This window comes from Nymphaea colorata, chromosome 10, assembly GCF_008831285.2.
Source record: "Nymphaea colorata isolate Beijing-Zhang1983 chromosome 10, ASM883128v2, whole genome shotgun sequence".
In the NCBI taxonomy this organism is placed as follows: domain Eukaryota; kingdom Viridiplantae; phylum Streptophyta; class Magnoliopsida; order Nymphaeales; family Nymphaeaceae; genus Nymphaea; species Nymphaea colorata.
Window position 1 is genome coordinate 8,844,165 of NC_045147.1, and position 25,685 is coordinate 8,869,849.

Sequence of the window (25,685 nt, forward strand, 5' to 3'; positions counted from 1 at the left end):
CAGGCAGGTAGGCGCTGTCATCCTGTCAGTAGCCCCCCTCGGCACTCAGGCGGCCCTTCCGGCCCCGGCTTCAGGCTGTCATTGTCCAGCGGCAATCAACCCAGGTGCACGGCAGCAAGCAGCTGTCCAGTCCGCGCCCTCTCGCTCTCGTCCCGTGGGCGAGCGTCCTTCAGCGGCCATCGTCAGCAGCGACTGCAATCGGCGCACCTAGCGGCAGCCCTCGTCATCCTTGCGCGACAGCCAGCAACCGCGCCCGCGTCATCCAGCCAAAGTCTGCAGGCCCCTTCCGACGCCCGACAACCGTCCGACAGGCAGGCAAGCGACCAGCGCCAGGTGGCCTTTCCCCTACTCGTCGGCCAGTTTTCCAGCGGGCGAACTTCTCGTCCTGCCACTTCCGGCCAGCTGGCATCCGAGGAGGCTCTCCACAGCGGGCTTTCCGGTACCGTGAGCTGCAATACCCGGGGGTTGGTTCTCACCCGGGGTCCTTTATCCGGCTACGCCAAGGGTGTCCCTTGGCTGGTATATTCTTCCTCTCCCTCGTAGCACGGGAAGGGTTTGTTTTTGTTTGTTTTAGGGAAGCATCGTAGTTTGATTTTTATTGCTTTAGCCCAGGCTTCGGCCTTGCTCCTCACTGTGGTACCTCGAGGGCATTGTGCCCGAGACACGACTACAAGGAGCCGACCACCTATTTGCTTCTGTGGGGTGTGGTTTGGCCGTTAGATGTGGTTTGCATGGTTTGGAGTGAGTTGTGAGTGATTTTACTATTGTATCGCACGATCTTGTAAAGCTTCACAGCCCTCCTAGTTGATTGTAGTAGGTTGACCTTAGTTAGGATTTTGGGAAAGAGATAACCTGCACTTGTACTCCAGTCCCAAGGGGTTTGCGCCGGGGTCCTGTCCGGCCGAGTAGTCCTTTGTATTTAATTGTTTAGGATTTTTGGTTTTTAGAATAGGCCTCAAGAAGGTCCTGGGAAAGTAGGATTGCATTTGGTTCGGGCTTTTCTAGGCCAGCCGGTGTAGATCCTAACGATTGGTATCAGAGCGCCTCTTGAGGAATATCCGTCAGATTGAGCATGTGGACCTACGTATCATCGACATCAACGGGCAGTGCCAGCGGATTTCTCTTGGATTTCTGGTAATATCAGTGGTCTTCTTGTCAGATTCGGTTTGCTTGAGTCAGAGCAGTCGGTCAGAGTCCCCCACGGCTTTCTTTTATTGCGTAGACTAGGGGTTCGCTTGTCCACTCTTGACAAGTGTAGGGCTATACACCTTGTACACCCGAGGGCAGCCAAGCTCGAGGTGCGTCACCGAGGCACCAGGATGGTGCGGTGGTTTAGGCTCCTAGAGCCCGGTCGAGAGCGAAGTGAGATTGCTGAGGCACTTAGGCAAAGTGCGGCATTAGGCGGGCCAACCCATCTCCCTCGCCTTAGATCTCGCGTGCGGCAGCAAGGGCAGTGGCAACGTGGTCAGAATTTGAGAGTGGCAGCCATTTTTTCTTTTGGATTTCAGCTTGAGAGTGGCAGTGTAGCAGCTTTTGGAATTTATAGTTAGGTCAGAATTAGCGTAGTGCATCCTTGGCGCTGGTCAAACCAGATTATACATATGGCCAAGTCAAACAAAAACTTAAACCTGGATGAGCCCGTCCTTGAGGAAACCACCTCGGATCCTCAAGAACAGCACACAGGGTAGCAGCCATGGAGATACCCGAGCAAACCATTGGCCGACTTGGCAACTTAGAACGTGAATTCGGCCAATTCCGTAGAGACATGGACAAGGCCGAAAATCATCGTCGGCGAGAAATGGATAGGCAGTTTGGTGATCTCCAAAGAGACTTAGCCGAGATGAGGAAGAACCAACAGAAAGAGATGGACGAAGTCCGAGCAATGTTTAGGGTTCTCTCCTCCAACCAGCAACAAGGAGCAGAAAGGGCTACTCAGGGCCCGAATACTCGACGCGACAAGGGCAAAGGTTTGCTAGTCCCACCGAACTATCAAACCGACACTGAGGTCGATCCCGATAATATCTCGCATATTGGGACGAGTACTGAGGGAGGGCGAAGAAACACTATGGCACCCCCTCAGGAGAGGTATCAACAAGATACCTACGGTGATAGAACTCCCCGTGCCCCACGTTTCACACATTGTAGTCAGAATATGGCAGAATTCACCTCAGAAGGGGAGCAAGACGAGTCCCCAGCTCGTCAGAGAAGAGGACAGCGATTCTACCCTTGGCATGAAGAACGACGGACCCCATCAGTCCGCTACGAGTTCCCTAAGTTCAATGGGGAGCACCTGCGTGAATGGCTCTTCATGGCAGAGCATTATTTCTTATGTCACCATGTCCCCAAAGACGAATGGATAGAAATAACTACGGCTAACATGACAGGGGAAGCCACAACACATTATTTATGGTTTGACCACAACACGGATGAACCAACGTGGGAAAAATACAAGGCCAGTCTTCAACTGCAATTTGGAGACTCTACTTTTATCGACTACGATGAGGACTTGAAGAACTTAGTCCAAACCACTACCGTGCCTGCTTATAAGAGGCAGTTCGAACGCCTAGCAAGCATGGTCAGATGGCCGGAAAAGGCCCTCATCGGCGCATTCAAGGGAGGCCTTAGGAGTGACATCAAGCGAGAGATGAAAATCCATCGCTTTGAGAAGCTAGAAGAATGCATCACCATGGCACGTCTATATGAGGAGAGAATCGAGGGGAGAAGAGCCGAGAAGAAGGCTCACAAATTCGATAAGCAGAGGAAGAGAAACTCCTACCCCTCTGGTTCTCGCAACAATAGAAAGGAGTTAGCTCCCTACAAGAAGGGGAACGACCCATGGCCCTACCACAATTCCAACCAAGGGCAGGGCAAGAAACCGCCCCTATGCTACCTCACGCCTCAGCAAATTGAGGAATACAGACGAAACGGTCTGTGCTACAGGTGTGAGGGAAAATGGAACAAATATCACAAGTGCCCAGCCTATTTCAGGGTGCAAGTGTTAAGTGATGTAGATACAAGCTCGTGTATAGATAGCGACTCGTCTTCCAGTGCGTCTTATGAGTCCAGCTCATCCTCGTCTGAAGAGGAAGTAATCCAGAAGCGTAAACCAAGGAGAACCGAGAAAAAGAAAGAGGTTGTTAAAGAAGAGACTCCTACTAAGGAGGAGAAGCCTACCGAGGCTGAGTCTCTTCATTCGATACAAGACCCAAACAAACCCAACTCGTTTCGGGTATTTGGGAGGATCAACGGCAAAAAGATCCTCATATTGTTGGATAACGGGGCAACTAGAAACTTCCTAACAGAGGAAGCAGCCAGAAAATGCAAGGTCCCCTTGGTATCCAGTCAACCCCAAACGATAGTCGTGGGAGGGGGCCTGAGGCTGAAATGCCTAAGCGAAGGGAAGAACATGGAAGTGGTAATAAAGAAAAAGCCCTTCAAAATCGACTTCCTAGTCATTCCCCTAGACGGCGTCAATTTGATTCTCGGTATGCCCTGGTTTTTCACATTGGGCATCATTTCATGGGACGTGAGGAAATTCAGTATGACCTTCACGCCCGACGGAGAGACAGAGCCGATGACTCTACAAGGGATAACGAGCACCACTCGTCCCAAGGCTGCCTTACGAGTCATTGAGGCAGCACAACCAGCGTGTTGGGTGATGGCACTCGCTACAGACGTGTCAGCAAAGGAAGAGCAAGAAGAAATTTTGCCAGAGCGAATACAGACGGTGTTAGACCAATATAAGGACATCTTTGAAAAACCTAAGGGTCTTCCTCCTCCTAGAACATACGATCACAGGATCATTATGACACAGGGAGCCGAACCTGTAAATGTGCGTCCCTACCGGTATGGGTACAACCAGAAGGCTGAGATCGAGCGTCTGGTTAAAGAAATGCTTGAAAGTGGCATCGTTCAACCCAGCAGTAGCCCCTTTTCTTCCCCTGTTCTACTAGTGAAGAAGAAGGATAATACATGGCGCTTTTGCGTTGACTATCGCGCTCTGAACAAAGCTACAGTGAACGACAGGCATCCCATACCTGTGATCGATGAGCTATTGGATGAACTAGCCGGAGCCACCATCTTTTCCAAAATCGACCTTAGGGCCGGCTACCATCAAATCAGGATGCACCAGGAGGATGTCCCAAAGACCGCATTCCGCACGCATGATGGCCACTACGAATTCCTAGTCATGCCATTCGGTCTTACTAACCCCCCTGCAACATTCCAGAGATGTATGAATGACGTCTTTCGACAGTACCTCCGGAATTTTATTCTAGTCTTTTCGATGACATTCTAATATACAGTCGCAACGAGGAACTGCATGAACAACATCTCAGCATAGCTCTTCAAGTGTTAAGGGATAACCAGTTGTATGCAAAGCGGTCCAAATGTAGCTTTGGACAACCATCGATCGGTTATCTGGGGCACATCGTGTACCAACAAGGGGTTCGGGCAGACCCCGAAAAATTGGACGCCATGCAAAGATGGCCACTGCCTAAGGATCTGAAAGGTCTCAGAGGCTTCCTAGGCTTCACAGGATATTATCGGAGGTTCATTCAAGGTTATGGGCTTATTGCACAACCTCTAACGCAGATGTTAAAGAAAGGGGCCTTTCAATGGTCAGATAAGGCTCGGGCGGCCTTCGAAAGCTTGAAACACGCCCTTGTGACTGCTCCAGTACTTACTCTCCCGGACTTCAACAAGACCTTTACCAAAGAAACAGACGCATGCGATGTTGGAGTGGGAGCCGTGCTTGGGCAAGACGGACATCCAATCGCTTACATGTCTAAGGCCCTCACCAGTAGGGCAAAACCTCTCTCAACTTACGAGAAAGAACTTCTAGCGATTGTCTTGGCCATAGAAAAATGGTGACCATATTTGATTGGACGCCGATTCATTGTCAGGACTAACCAAAACAGCTTGAAATTTATGCTCAAGCAACGAGTCTCTACCCCAACCCAACAGAGATGGCTAGCCAAGCTATTGGGGTACGACTTTGAGATTGAGTACAAAAGGGGTCCTGAAAACATAGCGGCAGACTCCCTCTCGCGTTTGACCGAACAGTTCATGACGCTCTCAATAGTGGAAACCGATGTTTGGGAAAGGTTAGCTAACGAACAACAATCAGACCAGTCATTGAAGCTAATCAGAGCATCAACCGAGCAACATCCGGGTTCCATTCCCTTCTACACGGTCAGAGGGAACCTTTTGTACAGGAAGAACCGCGCCGTGGAAGTTGTGCTTGTGGTAGTGGATCATCTCACCAAGTATAGCCACTTCGCTCCCTTGCCTCATTCGTATCAAGGGCCAATGGTGGCCAGCGTGTACCAAGAGTATATAGGCAAACTCCACGGAATGCCACAATCAGTCGTGTGTGACAGAGACTCGATTTTTCTCAGCGCATTCTGGCAGGAGTATATGAAACTAATGGGTGCCACGCTGAACTTCAGCACAGCCCACCACCCACAGACAGATGGGCAGAGTGAGATCGTGAACCGATCTTTAGAGACCTACCTGAGGTGCTTCGCGGGAGAGCGACCTAACACATGGGTAAAGTTTTTACCATGGGCGGAATGGTCGTACAACACTAGTCTACATTCGTCTACAGGCATGACCCCATACGATGGTGTATATGGATTCCCTCCTCCTACTATCCCAAGGTATGAAGGAGGCACAGCAGAGGATGACCAGATAAACTGTGAATTGCGCACACATGAGGAAGTCTTAGACTCCCTCAAACAGAACATTGCCAAGGCGCAGAACCGCATGAGGCAGATATACAATAAGGGTCGAAAAGATCGAGAGTTCGAGGTGGGTGAGTATGTATGGCTGAAGAGGTTGCCTCTAAAGCAGAGGTCTTTGATGGGTCAGCCCTATTCGAAGCTACTGCCTCGCTATTATGGTCCATTCCCGGTACTACAGAAAGTGGGAAAGGTGGCCTACAGGTTAGGCCTTCCTAGAGCAGCATTAGTACATCCCGTGTTCCACGTTACACGGCTTAAGCCTCACCATGGGGATGTACCAACTCTCATCGAACAAGTGCCGGAGCAACTGCCAACACTCTACCGCATTTTAAAGCACAGATATGTCCAGCGACAAGGTAGGACAAGGCATGAGGTGTTAGTGGAATGGGAGGGCCCTGACAGAGGAACTTCATGGGAAGAGTTTGGGTCTATAGTTCACCGCTTCCCCTCTTCTAGCGCTCGAGGACAAGCACAATTTAGGGAGGGGGAATCTGTTACGGACCAGCCACTTGGTCCAGACCCAATGCCGACAGAGCAGGCCAGACCCAGCCGGCTGAAGCGGAAAACGTCTGAGCTATGGGCTCAGACAATGGAGCACGTCGACGAGTTTCCCAAGGAGGTTAATGAAGCATCAATACCGGTTGCAGCGGGAGGAGTGGGAGGAGCAACTAGGTCCAAAGAGGTGCTCAAACGGGACAGGTCTCAAGGCGTTTCTGAGCTAACTGTTGGGCTCACCGCGTTAGTCGAGTCAGACCAAATGTGAGTCCGAGCATCCTAGACACTTGAGCCTATCTAAGACCTAAACTCTTAAACGATTGGCTAAGTCACTCGGACTTAGCCCATGAACTCTAACCGAAGTGTGGGCGGCAGCCCACACGAGGTCCCCGCCCTGGGCTCACAAGGCTCAGGGACTATTCGTTTGATTTTAGCATTGGCGCTAGGCCGGTTATTCATTTCGAGTACTTAGTTGATTCCGGTTTTCAATTTTCAGCACTTAGCTATTCTTTGATTGCAAGGGGATTTGAATAAAGGACCTAAGCCGAGCGGGTTGTGCTTGGCGCATCAAGGATTGGGTCGGATTAGAGAGCGGGTTTGGATTGTAAACCCGGCTCACACTAGGAATGTATATAAGTTTTTGGATCTTGTAGATTGAAAGCAATTTTTGAGTAATAGAATCATTTGATCGCATTTCTTCTCGCTCCTCTCTCGAGGTCTCTCTCTTCCCTCTCGTCTCCCACCTTGCTCACCCGCGAGCTAGGCGTCTCCTCCCCCCTCATGTCCTCTACCACCACGGCGCCTCCTCCTCCTCCACAACGGTCCTTGAAGAGCCATCGTCCCTAGGACACCGGCATAAGGCAGCAAAGGCTTAGGCGGATCTCCCCAATGGCCGCGGTCCCTCCTTCGTCCACGGTTCTTTCCCCATTCGAAGTGCAGAATACGAGACTTGGTGCCTTCTCCTTGAACACGAAGGAGTTGAAAGATCAGAGCTCGCTAAGGGAAGGTTGAAGACAAGGTTCATCCCTCGGCTTCAACACAAACGACCAGGTTAGTTCTTTTGATTACCTTGTGTTCGCCCGAAGTTGTGTTGAGGTTGCTTACGGGTGGTGTTTATCCTAACTCCTGGGTCTTTCCTCGGCATACCCGAGGGTTGATTTGGAGAAGACGGTGAAAACAGCCATAAGAGACCCCTTACACGTTTTGGAGAAACTTGGCTAATCATTAGATTTAATCTCATCATATTGATTTGGAATCGCACGTAAGAAAGCTTCAAAATTAAATATCGACGTGCTCGGTTCTCCCCCTGATACATCCGCGGTCCAGCAACCAAAAAGCTAGAAAATCATTGGTTCTGATCGTGGTTTGAGTGTAGTAAGCAGTCCAAACGCATCGCCTTGAAGAGTAGATTAACATAAGTGATTTTGGGCGAATTCGGACGGTGGGAATACAAGTTCGGCCTCCTGCCGGATTCCGAAGTAAATCCGGCCACCGCTGCTCAATTCGGCGTCTACCATTGATTCCGGCATCAAGGTCGGATTTACCCTTCGTTCCCTGGTTTCCTGTGCAATTCTGAAAAGGGCAAAGTGGACATTCAGTGGAAGACCGCAGCCCTAGCCACCAGCCTTGTGCGAGGTTGTCTCCCTTGGACGTCGGCTCTTCCAGGTTAGTACTACGTGTCCCAACCTCGGTCGTTCTTTTCTCCACGTGTCATCATCTCTGCCACCTTCCTTATCCCCTACCCCAGCTAGCTCCACATGTCCCTGCTCGAGATCAGCCAAGGATCTCGAGCTCCAACGTTTTTGGAAACCCTTACGGCCGCCGCATCTCATTCCTAACCCTATCGCATTCACCTTGGGTCAACCCTAGCTGCAGCCTTTCCTCAGCCTTCCATCTCGCCAGCTGTCACAATCGCCTGCCCCCAAGCGACACCTCATCCTCCAGCTCGCCCCTCAGCCAGCCAGACCGGTCCCACGCGTTTTGACGCGTTACTCATCCAGCTCCACGCGGTCAATCTCTTTCCCCTCCTCACGCGCGTTCTACCCCACCGGATTAGGCAACCTCTTAGCGTGTCCCTCCTCCTCTTTCCAATCTCGTAATCACCTCCTATCCGCATCCGTTTCCAGCCCTCCATCTCCCCCACGTGGCGCCATCTCAGCCGTCCAAGCCCTCGAGAGAGATTAGGAAGAAAATCAGAATCCAAGTTCCGGATTTCCCTTGATTTCCCTCGGATCCCTTCCCTATCGTTTAGGAAAGGAATCCACAACCCTTCCTTATCGCGAGAACTTTATTCCGCGCATCTCTGTCAGTCCCTTCATCTTGCTGCGTGGCAAGATCTCGGCGCACCACTTGGCAAAGCCAGCCAAGTCATTCCCGACCCCACTAGGCACCCTCTCGCGCCGCCACCTCACCTAGGTAACCCCTCCTTCCTCGCCTTACCTTCACCCGTTAAACTTTAATTGCCTTAGACGAATTAGGTGCATTCTCTCCCACCGAGCCCATTCTCTCCTAAGCTAACCTAGTTGACTCGAGCCTACCTCGAGTGTCTCTTGACCCACTTAACCCGGACCCACTCAGCTAGGTCCAGTAGTCAACACCCCTCTTAGTCAAACCCCTACCTCACTTGGTCGACTTTGACCGAAACCCCGTGAGCTTAGAGCGCTACTTTGAGTTACATGAGGTGGTAGAGATGAAGAAGGTGGTGATAATGGCTACACATCTGCGCCACCTAGCACATATATGATGGACAAAACTACAAAAAGCAGGAGAGCTGTAAGGACAACAAAAGATCCATCTTTGACAGGAGATGAAGCAGCTGATGAGTGTCATGTTTGTTCCTTCTGATCATGTGCAATGAGCCTACTGCTAATACATCCAATTGCATCAAAGGACTAGGTTTTGTGCATAAGTACATCGAGGAGTTCCACTGGCTCTCCCATCAGGTTTAGATCCATGAGACACCAAAACAACATATTGCCAAGTATGACGCCAGACTTCATTTTGTTATTTTTGATGAATTTGTTTGTGCTCATGTTATATCTTTAGATAAGGCAATCACATATGCATTAAAGTGGAAGACAAGTTGAAGCGTCGTAGTGAGTGTCCAACTAAACCTATTGAGTCCAACAAGTATAAATCAGGTCTTCTAGTTAGGGAAACAAGCTCTTTAAAGCCTAGGGCAAATGTTTGGATCAAAAAGTCAAAGCAAGAACGATAATGGTCACGTTTTTAACACTAGGTCCAAAACCCACAGTTCAAGTCCTAATACTAAGTGTTTCCACTATGATGGGTCTGGTCATATTGCATCCTAGTGTTCCACCATAATTAAGTCTACCAATTTGGTAGACCAAGAGCATGAAGAGAATGATCACGATCATGATCATGACATGGATGGACAATCCTAGTCATCAGGAGTAAGTTTCCTGAGGAAGAGGCGACTTCATAGAGTTTGATGGAAGTAACGTCAACAATTTGGCTTTCATAAAGTTTACCTTATCTACTCTACATGTTCCAGATAATAGCAAGTGGTTCCACAATGCCATATTTTGCAAACATTGCAAGTGTGAGGGTCACAGTTGTGGTGTTGTGACTGATAGTGGGGCATATGGGATATGGAGTGAGATTCTCTGGTTGAACTTTTGAACCTCAAGGTAGAAAAGCAACCACATCCCTAGAAAATGTTGTTGTGCAAAAAAGGAAATAAGTATCCTATCTTCAGCTGATGTGTAGTCAAGTTTTTGATGAGACCACACTGTAAGGGTAGTGTATGGTGTTATGTAGCTCCCATAGATGTGTGTCATGTGTTGTCAAGGATGCCTAAGCAACATGATAAAAAAACTATTCATGATAGTCGTAGCAATCCATATACCTTTAGGCCACGTTTGATGGCTGGGGGAAACACTGTTGAAGAGGAAAAACATGAAAAAAATGTACGATTTCAACCGGTGTTATCAAACACCGATAACTTTTCCTGGGTAAAAAGGTTGATCCAGGGTAATTTTTCCCTGGAGGGTCCGACTTTTTTGCGCAGATAATTTTTTTGCCCGTTAGGGCTTCTTCCTCACTCTTGTTCCTCTTTGATCACTCGCCTGACCGCTCACTTTGCTCTCCACCACCGCCGCTGCTCAGCCTCCAGCCGTCGTCGTGGTGTTTCTAACAAGTTGAGCCGTCGTCGTGGTCTTCCGAAGAAGTTGAGGTACGCTAACCTCTCTCTCTCTATTCTGCGTTTTCCCTATTCTATGATGACGAAGATTTTATGTTCAGAGGACAGGGAGGCATGTGATGATGGTGATGAGTTTGACTCCATGCTCGGCATCCCCTTCATGATCATCATCATCATGCAACCGCCCAAAACGCCTTTTATCCTGCTTTCTTTCCATGATTGTCTTTGCAGATAACCCTCGCTATCTCTTCCTCTCTCTATTCTTGCCTCTTTATATATATCCATTCCCCTCGTTCATTCCCTCCATGTCTTCCACATCCCCCTCTACTGTTTCCCTCTTTTCCTCTCAGAAATTTTGAGCTTGGATTGTTTCAGATAAAAGTAGGTGAAATTGCCATCCCCTCTTTTGCTTCTTTTTGATATATTTTATATTTTCACCGTTCAAACCTCATGGTTCGTTTGTTAACTGCTCTTATTTGTCATGGGCTTTTGTTGTTCACTTATTTCTTTCTTTTCTGATTCTTCATTGAGTTGGGTTGGGTTTCCCTACATGAAGATAATAACTCTTTCTGCCTTTTGGCATGGGCTTTTTGTATACTTCTTTCGTTGGTTTCTGTTTTTCTTTTGCATCTGTCTTAATGTTGGTAAGCCTAACACATGCTTAGCACATAGCTTCACCACATTTATAAAGTCTGTCACCGTGTTTTGGGCTTTTGGCAGATGTAAGAATCTTGTGTGCAAATATTGCATAACGCTGTGACAGACTTTATCTAATTTCCCCCGGTAGCATTGGTCCCCAAGTGTGACCCTCTTCTTAAATGCACGAAACTGTCCCCACTAGTATCCATTTTTCTTCTGATAACAATAAAAAAATGTCTCATTTAGCGGTTTGGAGACCCGTTTAATGCTCACTGCTTTTATGAAGAGAAAAGTACCTTGTTAGAATTCTAATCCTGCTAACTCCCACAGTTCAGTTTCATTATAGGCTGTAAGATGTTGTTGCAGGGTACTCGAGAAGGTTTTTCTGCTGATATCTGTTCTTGTTTTAAGAAGACTTTTCAACATAATTTAGGAATTGAATCATATATAAAAGTCAGCTCTCCTGGATTTGGTTTTCTATCTGATTTCTTAAGATCTCAATGCGTCAGAACAGCTGGTAGATTTAGATCTGATCCGTCTCATTCACATTCTTCCAGGCCCCATAGGACCTCATTACCAAACCTATTAACTTCAACTTTGGGACATCTCTTTGAGAGTTAGTGGAATGGGACCTGCAGTCCCACCTTGTCCTGTTTTCATTGACGTGGAAGGGGACCGATTAGGAGTTCATCTTGTCCTATAAACTGGTTGAGAGAGGGAGGAGGGAGAAGAGGCCAGGCAGAGATGATTGGGGTATTTCCCATAGCAATGCAACAGGAGATTGAATAATTTTTATACATTCATGAAGTTGACGCCCGTTACCAATCACTGCGACCTCCCTTTATCCAACCTGGTAATGAATTCCTAGAATCTTATGTTGCACGCAGACTTTGAACATTCACCTAAATCTGCTTATGTTGGAAGTATATTGAAAACTGGCTTTCCTTGGAGCAATACATTTTATCAAAGCAGAATAAGGTCTGAGCCAGTGCTTTCTTCTTTAAAATATCTGAACTTTCTAGTTACATGAACTTTTGAAACATGCTTTTTTTCTTGAACATGACTCTGCCAATCCTTTAAATATCAGCAAGGTTAGCCTTCTGGCCGAAACAAGAATTCTGTTCCTGGATACGTAGACATGATTCCTTATACATTCATAGTTTCATACACTCAAACCTGCGTTTAAAAATTTGTTTCTTCAGTTCTGACTTTTTATTTCTTGCTTGTCGCCTCAGCTATAATTTATTGGTTATCCTTAATGCCAGTTCTGCTCAAAGAAACTGGATATGATAGACCTTCACCTAGTTGATCCCGAAAAAATCTGAAAACCAGCAATATTTTGTTTACCAGTCGAGATCAAAATGAATGATAAACGTTGGTATCAATGGGATCTTTGCATCTTTTACATATTTTTCTTACCACCAACCTCTGTACCCATAGTAGTATAGTTGTTTGATATTAAAAATTTTGATGAAAATTCATTTGAGCAGAACTGGCATATTTTAAATATTTTTGATGAAAATTCATCTTTTAATTTATTGGTTTATTAATGCACGTGCATGTGTGATAAAAAAACCGTTTGTTATTGGCCAGTCATTATTCTTACAATTGAAATGCAAGTTAGTATTGTCAATTTTGTTTACACATACGTTTTCACGTACGTTTGTTTACACATACGTTTTGTCCATGAACTGAGCCTAAGCCCATCTGCTACTGAACAAATTGATTCAACTCAAGTGTTGAAGTATGCATCATATTTGTTCTGACCATTTGGAAAGGGAAAGTTGGTACAGTTTTGTTATTCATGTTGGCCTCTTGAATGTTGGACAATGCTAAGTTTTGATCCTTTGACCTGCCACTTTTCTGCCTAGAAATTGCTGTTTTTTTATGAAATGTTTTTTGGCCTTCTGCACTTATGGCATTCTTCCTGCTGCACTGCCCCTTATGCTTTAGCATCAATATCAGCTTTAACATTTGATCATTGTGGACATCGTTTGGCTACTTCTTCATCAGATGGAACTGTATGCACCTGGCTACTTGAGGTTGGAAGCACGAACAATGTCCAGCCCACAGAATCAACCGTCTGCTTTCAAAGCTATGCATCGTATGTTTGTTGTACAGAATGGGTCATAAATGTGACAAGTTTGTCATCCTTTTATAGTTTCAGTTTCATTTTCCTTGTAGTTCAAGTGGATCAATTCTTGTTGCAGCAGGATGTAGCCCCAATAATGCAAATGTGGTTCTTTGGGATACATTAGGAGGCACTAGACTTGCCAAATAGGCCCACAGCATTGGCTAGGGTGCAGGACTCGTGTTAAGTTCTGGTAGGAAAAATGGGACAGACAAACAGAGAGAATGTCTTCTTGGCACTCATTGGTGCTGGAGGTAACGTACCAAGTAACTTGTAGATGATTCCAGTGGCTTTGAACGATGTAGCGTTTATGTTGTACATTACACAGGGTTTTATTGAATGGCGTTAAATATTTTTTCCGTGGCTGAATTGCATGATGTGTGTAGGTGGTGCACGATCAGTTGCTGTTTTTTACCATGACAAAAAACGGTCAAAAAATTTTTTCTTGAAAAAATTTCCCTGCCTATCAAACTAGGCATTTTTTCCCCTTCAAAAAAGTTCCAGACCATCAAACATGGTCTGAAACAAGAAGAAGGGAATTTTACCCTTCTGACATTTTTCCATGGAGATTTTCCCCTAGAAAAAGTTCCCCCTCTAAAAAATCGGTGCCATCAAACTTGGCCTTAGGATGCACAAGATTAACGTTAAACTATTTCCCCTTAAAGATTTAGGATACCCACACCGCAGAAAAACCAGTCAAGGAAGTAGGGTTTATTGGTTTCTCTCAAAAGGAGTTTTTAGATTGTTGTAGGAATGATGACTTTTGTCTAGCCCTTGTAGCAAATATACTTTAATTGTCCCTTATGACGTTCCTGCAAGTGTTTATTTCCTCCTTTAGGATTTTTCTGACATCATGTTTGATGACCTTCCAAATGACATTCTTCCCTTGAAGTCTATATAACATGCCATAGATTTTATCCTGGGGTCTAGTCTCCGCAATTTGCTTACCTATTGCTTGAACCCAATAGACAATGCAAAGATACAACGTTAGGTAGGAAAGGTATTGCGAAAAAGGTTCATTAGGGAACGTGTCGGTTTTTGTAGTACCTACTTTACTTATCCCTAAGAAGGATAGATCAAACACATGTGTGTCTATAGTAGGGCCCATAAAAAAATCATGAACAAGTACCATTTTTTCATCCTTATGCTAGATGACATGTTAACCAGTTAGCCGATTCTCATGTTTTTTCCAAAATTGACCTTAAGAGTGACTATCATCAAATTTGTATTCGAAAAGGGGATGAATAAAAAATCATTTTCAAAGCCACACATGCACTTTACGAGTTGTTAGTGGTGTTTTTCGGGTTATCTAATGCACCTACCACATTTAAGCATGTCCAAACACCAGTTTTGTGACAATTCCCTGAAAAATTTGTGGTTGTATATTGTGACGATATTCTTGTTTATAGTTTCACAAAGTCTGCATATTTGATACATTTGAAACAAGTTTTAACAATTCTTAGAAAAGAAAAGCTTTTTGTTAATGATAAGAAGTGTGTTTTCTTGCCCCCCGGTCTTATTTTTTTGGGTTTTGTAGTTTTAGTAGATGGTGTAAAGCTTGACCCTTCAAAGGTCCAAGCAATCATAATTTGGCCAACCCCGAAAATGGTAGGAGGAGCCTGATGTTTTCACAGGTTGGCTATCTTCTACTATCACTTTATTTGAAATGTATGCATAGGGGATAGTTTTGCGCCAAAACCACCCGCCTATCGCTTTCTTTAGCAGTGAAACCCTTGACAACTAGCACAGTTACCTCTTATCACCTTGAGTTTTATGTCATTGTTCAGGCTCTTCGATATTAGAAATATTACTTGATTTATAATGAATTTGTTTTTTATATTGATCATGAGATATTACGATTTTTAAATAGTCAAAAGAAGGTTGGTGTCTATCATGCCAAATAGATTGCCTTTTTGCAAGAATACTATTTTTCAATTAAGCACTAGGTAGGAGCTTTGAACAAGGTAGCTGATGTACTCAGTCACAAGGCTTATGTTCTTAGTGCCACAACCACCAGGTTGTGGGATTTGAAGTTGGCAAAGATTTGTACTCTATGAACTTAGGTTTCAAAAACTTTTTGAGAATCCTGTTTTTCTAAACCATGCAAAGTGATTTTCAATTTTTCATTCATGATGGTTATTTCTTTTGTGGAAATAGGTTGTGTATTCATAATTCATTCTTTTAGCTCTTTTTTATATTTGAGTTACATTCCAATGGTCTATCTGATCATTTTGGTCATGATAAAACAAGTTGCATTAGCGTCTGAATGATATCTTTGATAAAAAAATGTACGGTAATGTATATCTTTTTGTCAAAAGTTATTGTGTGTGTTGGACTTGTAAGAGATAAAAATAGAATGTTGGACTGTATTTTCCATTTGCTGCCCCCGATCACCCATGAGAGCATATGCCTATAGATTTCATGATAAGCTTACCCGATACTATTATAGGGTTTGATTCCATCTTTGTTGTAGCCAATCGTTTTTCCAAAATGACATTTTTCATCTCCTGCAAGTGTACAAGTGAAGTTTCTCTCATTGCATCCTACTATTTTAGAGGTGTGTTATATTTCCATAGTCTTTTATGGTCTATCACTTTAAATAGGGATACATGTGTCTTAGAACATTTTTGTCAGTCTTTGTGGGCTTTATTGAAAACAAAGTTGTAGTTTTGTAGCTCCTACAATCCTCAAACAAATGGGTAAGCTGAGGTGGTTAATCATAGTTTGGGGAATCTTTTGCATTGTCTTGCCATAAATCATGTCAAGATGTGGGATCTTATGTTGCCATAGGCCGAGTTTGCCTATAATAATTCTGTTAATAGAACAACTGATATAACTCTTTTCCAGATTGTCTATGGTAGAACTCCTGTGAATGTTGTTGATCTTGCTCTTACCCTTCAGGTTAGTTAGCCACCACTTGTCGTCAGTTCTATTGTTGAATATATGTAGGAAATTCATGCCTATCAGAATCAGATGATGGTGATTTTTAGCATACACACAACCATCAAGCAGAGTACCACAAAGGCGTGACAGAGCATCAGATGATCCAACACCTATGGGCTCAAGAATGATTGCTTCGAGTTTATAGGTAGACTAGATGCAAAGCTCTATTACAGTTGGCTGTAGTCAATAGAGCACTACTTCGATCTACATGAGGTGGTAGAGATGAAGAAGGTGGTGATTGTGGCTACACATCAGCATGACCTAGCACAGATATGATGGACCAAACTGCAAAAAGCATGAGAGTTGTAGGGAGAACAGAAGATCCATCCTTGAAAGGACATGAAGCAGTTGATGAGTGTCATGTTTGTTCCTTTTGATCATGTGCAACGAGCCTACCGCTAGTACATCCACTTGCATCAAGGGACTAGTTCTGTGCAGAAGTACATCAAGGATTTCCACTGGCTCTCCCTTCAAGTTTAGATCCATGAGACACCAAAACAACATATTGCCAAGTATGCCGCTAGACTTCGTCTTGTTATTTTTGATGAATTTGTTTGTGCTCATGTTACATCTTTAGATAAGCCAATCACATATGCGTTGAAGTGGAAGACAAGTTGAAGCGTCGTAGTGAGTGTCCAACTAAACCTATTGAGTCAAACAAGTCAGGTCCTTTAGTTAGGGAAACAAGCTCCTTAAAGCCTAGGGCAAATGTCTGAATGAAAGAGTCAAAACAAGAACGATAATGGTCATGCTTTTAACAACAATAGGTCCAAAACCCACAGCTCGAGTTCTAATACTAAGTGTTTCCACTGTGATGGGTCTGGTCATATTGTGTCCTTGTGTTCCACCATAATTAAGTCTACCAATTTAGTAGGACAAGAGCATGAAGAGAATGATCATGTGGACAATCCTAGTCACCAGGAGTAAGTTTCCTAAGGGAGACAGTGACTTCATAGAGTTTGATGGAAGTAATGTCAACAATTTGGTTTTTGTCAACTTTACCTTATCTACTCTACATGTTCTAGATAATAGCAAGTGGTTCCACAATGCCATATTTTGTAGACATTGCAAGTGTGAGGGTCACATTTGTGGTGTTGTGACTGATAGTGGGGCATATAGGAATATGGTGTGAGATTCTCTGGTTGAACTTTTGAACCTCAAGGTAGAAAAGCAACCACATCCTACAAAATGGCGTGGTTCAAGAAAGGAAACTAGTGTCCTATCTTGAATTGATGTGTAGTCAAGTTTTTGATGAGACCACACTATAAGGATAGTGTATGGTGTGATGTAGCTCCCATGGATGTGTGTCATGTGTTGTTAAGGATGCCTAAGCAACATGATAGAAAAACTATTCATGACAGTCAAAGCAATCCATATATCTTTAAGATGCACAAGATTGACATTAAACTACTTCCCCTTAAAGATTTAGGATACCCGCACCATTGAAAAACCAGCCAAAGGAAGTAGGATTTATTGGTTTCTCTCAAAAGGAGCTTTTAGATTATTGTAGGAATAATGACTTTTGTCTAACCCTTGTAGCAAATATACTTTAATTGTCCCTCTTGACATTCTTGCAAGCGTTCATCTCTTCCTTCAGGATTTTGCTGACATCATGTCTAAAGACCTTCCAAATGGCATTCTTCCCTTGATGTCTATAAAACATGCCATAGATTTCATCCTAGGGTATAGTCTCCCCAATTTGCTTACCTATCGTTTGAACTCAACACACAATGCAAAGATACAACATCAGCTAGGAGAGATATTGTGAAAAAGGTTCACTAGGGAAGGTTTCGGTCCTTTGTAGTACCTTCTCTACTTACCCCTAAGAAGGATAGATCAAGCACATGTGTGTCGATAGTAGGGCCCATTAAAAAAATTCATGATGAAGTACCATGTTCTCATCCTTATGCAAGATGACATGTTTACCAGTTGGTTGGTTCTCATGTTTTTTCCAAGATTGACCTTACGAGTGGCTATAATCAAATTTGTATTCAGGAAAGGAATGAATAGAAAACCGTCTTTAAAGCCATGCATGGACTTTACGAGTTGTTAGTGGTGTCTTTCGGGTTATCTAATGCACCTAGCACATTTAAGCATGTCAGGACACAGGTTTCACGACAATTCCTTGAAAAAGTTGTGGTTGTATATTTTGATGATATTCTTGTTTATAGTTTCACAAAGTTGACATATTTGGTACATTTGAATCAAGTTTTAACAATTCTTAGAAAAGAAAAATTTTTGTTAACAGTAAGAAGTATGCTTTCTTGTCCCACAGTCTTATTTTTTTGGGTTTTGTAGTTTTTGTAGATGGTGTAAAGGCTGACCCTTCAAATGTCCACGAAATCATAGTCTGGTCAACCCCGAAAATGGTAGGAGTAGCCCGAAGTTTTCACAGGTTGGCTATCTTCTACTATCACTTTATTCGAGATAAGAAATATCAGTTGCTTCCACAGAAAAAAAAAAAAAAACAAAAGGCTTCTGAAATTGAAAAACAATAGGCTGACCAACCAGCATAGTTTTGGTTCATCAGATTAAGGGTCACCTATATCCCCTGGTTGAATGAGAATTGCCAGCTCAAACCATATGAAAAAATTTGTATGACAATGGTAGCCATGAATAACCAAAATATATAGATGAACAACACAGGGATAATCTCTTTTATTTGGATAAGACCACTTGGGAAAGGTTGCTCAAAAATCAAATCCTGGTACTTGGAAACAAAGTTTGTTCAAGCAATCTCACTTTGGAGCACCAGACTGCCTCATACATGCTGAGGAAAAAATTTCTTAATAGACGAGTATAAGGTATCAAAGGTAAACTTCATCCTTGCAGTGATGTGAAGCCAAAATAATTGCAGTGAAACCATGAATGCAAATGGTAATAGACCCAATTATAGGATATTAAGGCCCTATCTGGCTAGGTCATCCTATAAGTTATGGCATCACATACAACAGCTTATACGTACATGTGTCCATTCAAACAGTATGCTTCTTAAAGCAGAGAGGCAAGGAATGCGTGGGGCTACCATGGCCCAGAAATAACCATAGCCTTGTAAATCAGGCCCAAATTCGAGAAAACAAATGCTTCAAGAGATACACTCTTGAAGATCCCAACAACTTCAATAGATAATGCAAAGCCAAACCTCAAACTTGAGGAGAAGATACCAAATATATTAATCTCAAGAGAAGAATACACAAGAGAGGCCAAAAAGCCTTAAAAGAACAAAGGTCCCAAGTGCCCTATTTATAGAGGAAGTATATAAGAAAGGAGGAAGAAAAGAGGAAGAGGAAGTGGCTGTTGGGGCTCCCAACGGCTAGATTTCTAGCCGTTGGGAACTCCCAACAGCTACTTCCTTTCTTAATAAAAAAAGGAAAAGAAAAAGGTTTAGAAAAAGGCATGAAAAATAAAGACAAAATAAATACAAAAAGTCCTATGCATACACACATACATTTATATATACAAATCATACATCAAACTGCTAGGAGTTTAAGATATATGATAGTAGATACAAAAACATGTATGTATACTTACATTATAAATTCTAACACCCCCCCTCAAACTTACGGTGTAATCACCGAAAGTTTGCCAAGAAGAAACTGGAATCTTGCGGAAGCTAGTGCTTTGGTGAAGAAATCTCCAAGTTGATATTCAGAAGGGACAAAAGATAGATCAATTGTTCGGCTAAGATATTCCTCTCTCACATAGTGACAATCCATTTCAATATGTTTTGTCCTTTCATGAAAAGTGTGATTGCTAGCAATATAGATGGCACTTTTGTTGTCGCAGCAGAGCTTGGTGGCTTCATTGAGGTCAATTCCAATGTCCTTCAATAAGCTTTTCAACCATACAATCTCCATGGTGGTGGTAGCCATTGCACGATACTCTGCTTCAGTTGAAGATAAAGAGACTTTATGTTGTTTTTTGCATCTCCATGAAATGAGAGAGTCACCTAGAAAAACACAAAAACCGGTGGTGGAATGCCTATTATTAGGATCTCCACCCCAATCAGCATCAGTATAAGCAATCATATTCAAGTTTGATGAGGAAGATAGAAAAAGTCCCTTAGTGATAGTGTGTTTGACATATCGAACAATCCTCAATGCAGCTCCCATGTGTAATGAAGTGGGTCTTTGTTGAAACTGACTTATAACATGTACAGCATGTGATATGTCAGGCCTTGTGATGGATAAATATGTGAGAGCTCCCACCAATTGACGAAAGGGGGTGGGATTTTCTAGAATTTCTCCATCATCAATCTTCATCTTTACTCCTAAAGCTTCAGGAGTGTCCACTACCTTGTCATCAGTGATTCCTGATCTGCTTATAATGTTATTGGCAAACTTCATTTGTGAGAGCAAGTATCCTCTTCTACTATAAGCAACTTCAATACCAAGGAAATATGTTAGTTTACCCAAATCAGTCATTTCAAATTCATTCTTAAGGAAAATCTTTACCTGCATAATTCCGTTGGCATCATTACCTGTAATAATCATATCATCTACATATAAAAGCAACACAATTGTACCTATAGTTGTGTTTTTAACAAACATAGTTGTGTCAGAAAAACATGATTTAAAACCTTGTTTAAACATAACATTGCTAAACATATCAAACCAAGCTTTTGGAGCTTGTTTCAAACCATACAATGCCTTTCTGAGATAAAGAACTTTGCCTTTAGGTACATCTAGCCCAGGGGGTGAGTCCATGTATACCTCCTCATTTAAGTAACCATTCAAAAAAGCATTTTTGACATCCAATTGATATATGGACCATTGTTTAATAGAAGCAACAGCAATAAGAGCTCTAACAGAGGTCATACGAGCGACAGGGGCAAAAGTTTCTTCGTAATCAATCCCATATTCTTGGGCATATCCTTTGGCAACAAGTCTAGCTTTATACCTTTCAATAGATCCATCACTTCTAGTTTTGATTTTGTAAACCCACCTACATCCTATTGTCTTTTTCCCGATAGGAAGAGACACAATGTCCCAAGTTTTATTGTCATCAAGGGCTTTAAGTTCATTGTTCATGGCTTCAACCCAAAGTGGGTTAGTTTTGGCTTCAACATAGGATGAAGGTTCATCAAGAGAGTGAATAGCTAATAAGCAAGCTCTATGTTTTAGAGAAAAAGACTCGTAGGAGACAAATTTTTGAGGTGGATGAATATCTCTTTCAGATCTCCTAAGAGTAGGTTGAGACTCTTGGATGTTTTGTTGAGACCTTCTCTCATAAACTATTACATCCCTTGGTGGTGGTCTATTAAAAGAAGTGCTATCAACCTCATTTAGAGCATCATCGTATGAAGAGTGCAAAACATCATCATCATCATTATCATAATCATCATCTTTTATCCATAAAAAGGAATATTCATCTTCATGCTTGGGTTTATTTTCATTAAAACCATTTTCTTCTTCTAAAAAAATCACATTTCTAGAAACATAGACCTTATCTTTTTCAATATCATAGCATCTATATCCTTTTTGAGTTTCGGAATAGCCAATAAAGACACATTGAATAGCCCTAGATGAAAGTTTATCATTTTTGTCATTTAAAATGTAACATTTGCAACCAAAGACTTTGAATCTTTTATAAATTGGCTCCAAATTAAAAAGTTTTTGAAAAGGTGAAATATTTTCTAAAATTTTAGAGGGCATTCTATTAATCAAGTAAATGGATGTAAGAATTGCTTCAGCCCAAAAATTTTTTGGAACATTTTTTGATATAAGGAGAGCTCTTGTTGTTTCAAGAATATGTCTATGTTTTCTTTCGGCGATTCCGTTTTGTTGGGGGGTTTTGGGACAAGACTTTTGGTGTATAACTCCCTTTTCCTTTAGGAATTCTTCGAATTCATTGGAAATGAATTCTCCTCCGGAATCACTTCTAAAAATTTTAAGGTTTGCATCAAATTGAGTTTTGATCATGTTGTAAAAGTTTTTGAAATTCAAAAAGACTTCCGATTTGCGTTTAAGAAAGTAAACCCAAGCATAACGAGAGTAATCATCTACAAAAATGACATAATAAAGTAAACCACCTTTAGACATAATAGGAGCGGGACCCCATACATCCGAATGTACTAATTCAAAAGGTGCTTTTGCAACAAAATTTCTATTTTCAAAAAGTAAAGCCTTAATTTTGGCTTTAATACAATCATCACATGAGATCATTTATTTACATTTCTCTTCCAAAAAAGGGATACAAGACATTTTTCCTAAACTTGAATGTCCAAGTCTTTGATGCCAAATTTGGATGTCACTCTTCTTGACTACATTGCAAGTTGGGTTGGAAAGATCCAAATAATCAACATAGTAGAGATCATCTTTCCTAGAACCTTCCCCAATCGTCTTCTTGGAAAGATGGTCCTGTATCAAAAATTTATTTTGTGAGAAGACAATATCACATCCATGATTTGTTATTTGAGAAACCGACAAGAGATTTAAGTTAAGTTTGGGAATGAATCTAACTTTTGGTATTTTGAAAACTTTTGAATCAAAATTTTGATCAATATTCCCAACACATCTAATTTCAAGAGGAGTTCCATCGACGGTTTTAACAAAAGGGCACGATTCCTCCTTAGTGCATTCGGTAAGTAATGAACTACAAGGGTCATATGAAAAGAAGCTCCAGAACCAAGAATCCAAGAGTACTTACTTGAATATGTAGATGCTATCGTTGCTCCGGAAGTTGGAGAAGTCCCTTTCCCTTTGAGTAGTGGTTGAAGAGCATCAATAAGCTTGTCTAGGTCAAATCGATTGCTTTCTTCATACATTGTCCCAGCCACACTTGTCTTTTTGTCAAATCTCCTCAATTTAAGACACCTAGGTTTAGTGTGTCCTTCTTCTTGACAATGGAAACATATAATCTTCTTGTTGCCATTATTCTCATAATTTCGATTAAAATGAGGAGGTCTATAAGTTCTCATATGAGCGCCGGGTCTTGAAGTAGCAAGAACACTTTCACTCTTTTCTTTACAAAAATTGAGTCTATTCTCCTCCATTTGAAGCTTGGCTATGGCTTCATTAATAGATGGCACCTTATGTCTATGAAGCAAGGAAGTTTTGACTCCATCATATTCCGGTCTAAGACCAAGAATGAATTTATAAAATTTTTCCCTTTGGATTTGTTTTTCCCTCACTCCAATGTCTCTTGGATCATACCATTCGGGTTCAAATAGGGCAAGTTCGTCCCATAATTGCTCCATTTCTCCAACGTATTGCTTAATGGACTTATCCCCTTGTTGGAGACTTGCAATCTTCATTTGAAGATTGCACATGTAAGCCACATTTTTCATAGTGTGGGTTTTCTTGAGGAAATCCCAAGCATCATGAGCACAATTATGTTTTACTATTTGGCCCATAGTTGTAGTATCAGCACAAGCAATAATCCAAGTGATAATCTTGTGATGTCCTATCTTCCACTCTTCCCATTTTCTCTCGTATTCACTCATGACCTTGTCTTTTTCCACTCCATCTAGTTCTTGGGCTTTACCATCTATGGTTTTGGTTAGGACTAATTGAGATTCACTTTTAGATCCATCAACAAGTCCCCATAAGCCTTTACTTCTAATGAAATGTTCCATAGTTTTTGCCCAAGAAACATAGTTTGATGAAGTAAGTTTAGGGAGAGGAGTAGAAGAATTTCTTTCATCCATAATGTGTACCTTGTAGAGGAGACGTTGAGGTAGTGCTAGGATGAAAAACAGCCACAAAAAAAAGAAGCTTTTGATGTGCCAAAAACTGCTTCAATCTTCACCTCAAGGAAGCTTGATCCCGTCACAAATATCACCAAAAGAGGTCAGCAAACAAAACCCTCTTATGTTTGTGTTAAATCACAGCCGACAATACATCGAACACTTGGAATGCTTCACAGCTCCAAAGAAAGAGTAATAGCTGAATCTTCAAGTCTTGAAAAAAAACAGCACGACAAAGAGCCACAACCTTTCTCTGATACCATGTAAATCAGGCCCAAATTCGAGAATACAAATGCTTCAAGAGATACACTCTTGAAGATCCCAACAACTTCAATAGATAATGCAAAGCCAAACCTCAAACTTGAGGAGAAGATACCAAATATATTAATCTCAAGAGAAGAATACACAAGAGAGGCCAAAAAGCCTTAAAAGAACAAAGGTCCCAAGTGCCCTATTTATAAAGGAAGTATATAAGAAAGGAGGAAGAAAAGAGGAAGAGGAAGTGGCTGTTGGGGCTCCCAACGGCTAGATTTCTAGCCATTGGGAACTCCCAACAGCTACTTCCTTTCTTAATAAAAAAAGGAAAAGAAAAAGGTTTAGAAAAAGACATGAAAAATAAATACAAAAAGTTACAAAAAGTCCAATGCATACACACATACATTTATATATACAAATCATACATCAAACTGCTAGGAGTTTAAGATATATGATAGTAGATACAAAAACATGTATGTATACTTACATTATAAATTCTAACAAGCCTACTTGCAGTTTTGACACAAGAGAATATTTTAGAAGTTTACATACACCACCATAACGTCCCAATGCAAGGGCAAATTGGAAAATGATCTCCACTGCATCAGGCATCTCCGCGCCCCCTGCATTAAAATTTTATTGGTCAGGAATAATTTCGCAACGAAGAACACATTTCAACACTACACACTCTTCAATAAGCTGGAGCCACAAATATTGACCAATGTACCATCAACTGGCCCAAGCTCACGAGCTAGTTCTTCTGCTCGCCCAACTTCAAGAAGAAAATCTTTTTCAATCGTGGAGCAAGCAACTTGACCTTCTAGCGCAGTGGTACCGGGGGCATCAAGGATGTCAATGTAATGTGATGTTATGTGGCCTCTTCTTCCTACAGTTTCTTGCGATAGATTAGGTTCACTTGCTGAAGCAGCTTGTGCATGGCAGATGTTTACAGCTTGCCTCCAAATTGCAAGAATTACCAACTGAACAGAAAAAGCCTCCAAGCACTTGCCACATTCTATCTGAGCACGAAATTCACAAAATTAGGTAAATACTAGCCGATCTAGTGCAATGAAGCAGAATTAATGTATTAGGGGTCCAAAAACACACACAAGAAATGAAAAAAGAAACAAAGTTCAACTGATTCTTGCATCTGTCCCAATCATCTTGGAACCTATTGATGTATCCCTCTCAATAATCATGTTCAACTTGTACAGAAATGCCAAAAGGATATAAATATGATTCACTTATGAAGGAAATTTTCTAAACAAAATATCCTGCCTTCTCAGTCACTCTCTCACTGATAGCAGATGCACATTGCTGCAGTGATCTAATCCATGTTACACAATCAGTAGATGGCTGCTCCAAAACATCTCCAATATCTACTGACCCTAGTGAGGTCCCAGATGGTGCAGAACTGTTACTTCCAAGACTTCCACATATGTTCCCCATCATCACGCCAGCTATTGGCATTGGTGAACTTAATGTGGCATCCTTCATAGACTTTCCTTGTGAACCACCAGATCTGCTGGGCAAGTTAGCTGCCTGGCATACACTCCCTGCTGAAGAAGAAACTTCAACAGGTGGACCAGGTACAATCACATAGTCCTCAACAATTTCCTGTGAATCCAT

The 25,685-nt window shown here is 42.4% G+C and overlaps 2 protein-coding genes across 2 annotated transcripts; one reads left to right on the plus strand and one right to left on the minus strand.

Annotated features, from left to right (window-relative positions):
* The first annotated feature begins 1,693 nt into the window (after nt 1-1,693).
* On the plus strand, nt 1,694-4,872 carry LOC116262243 (uncharacterized). The gene is made up of 2 exons (XM_031641411.1): nt 1,694-4,254; nt 4,305-4,872. Exons 1-2 carry the CDS (start codon nt 1,694-1,696, stop codon nt 4,870-4,872), a joined length of 3,129 nt encoding a protein of 1,042 aa, XP_031497271.1.
* Nucleotides 4,873-24,539: 19,667 nt separating this feature from the next.
* On the minus strand, nt 24,540-25,685 carry LOC116262244 (serine/threonine-protein kinase ATG1b-like). The gene is made up of 3 exons (XM_031641412.1): nt 25,335-25,685; nt 24,784-25,075; nt 24,540-24,679 (listed from the first exon to the last, which is right to left on the minus strand). Exons 1-3 carry the CDS (start codon nt 25,683-25,685, stop codon nt 24,540-24,542), a joined length of 783 nt encoding a protein of 260 aa, XP_031497272.1.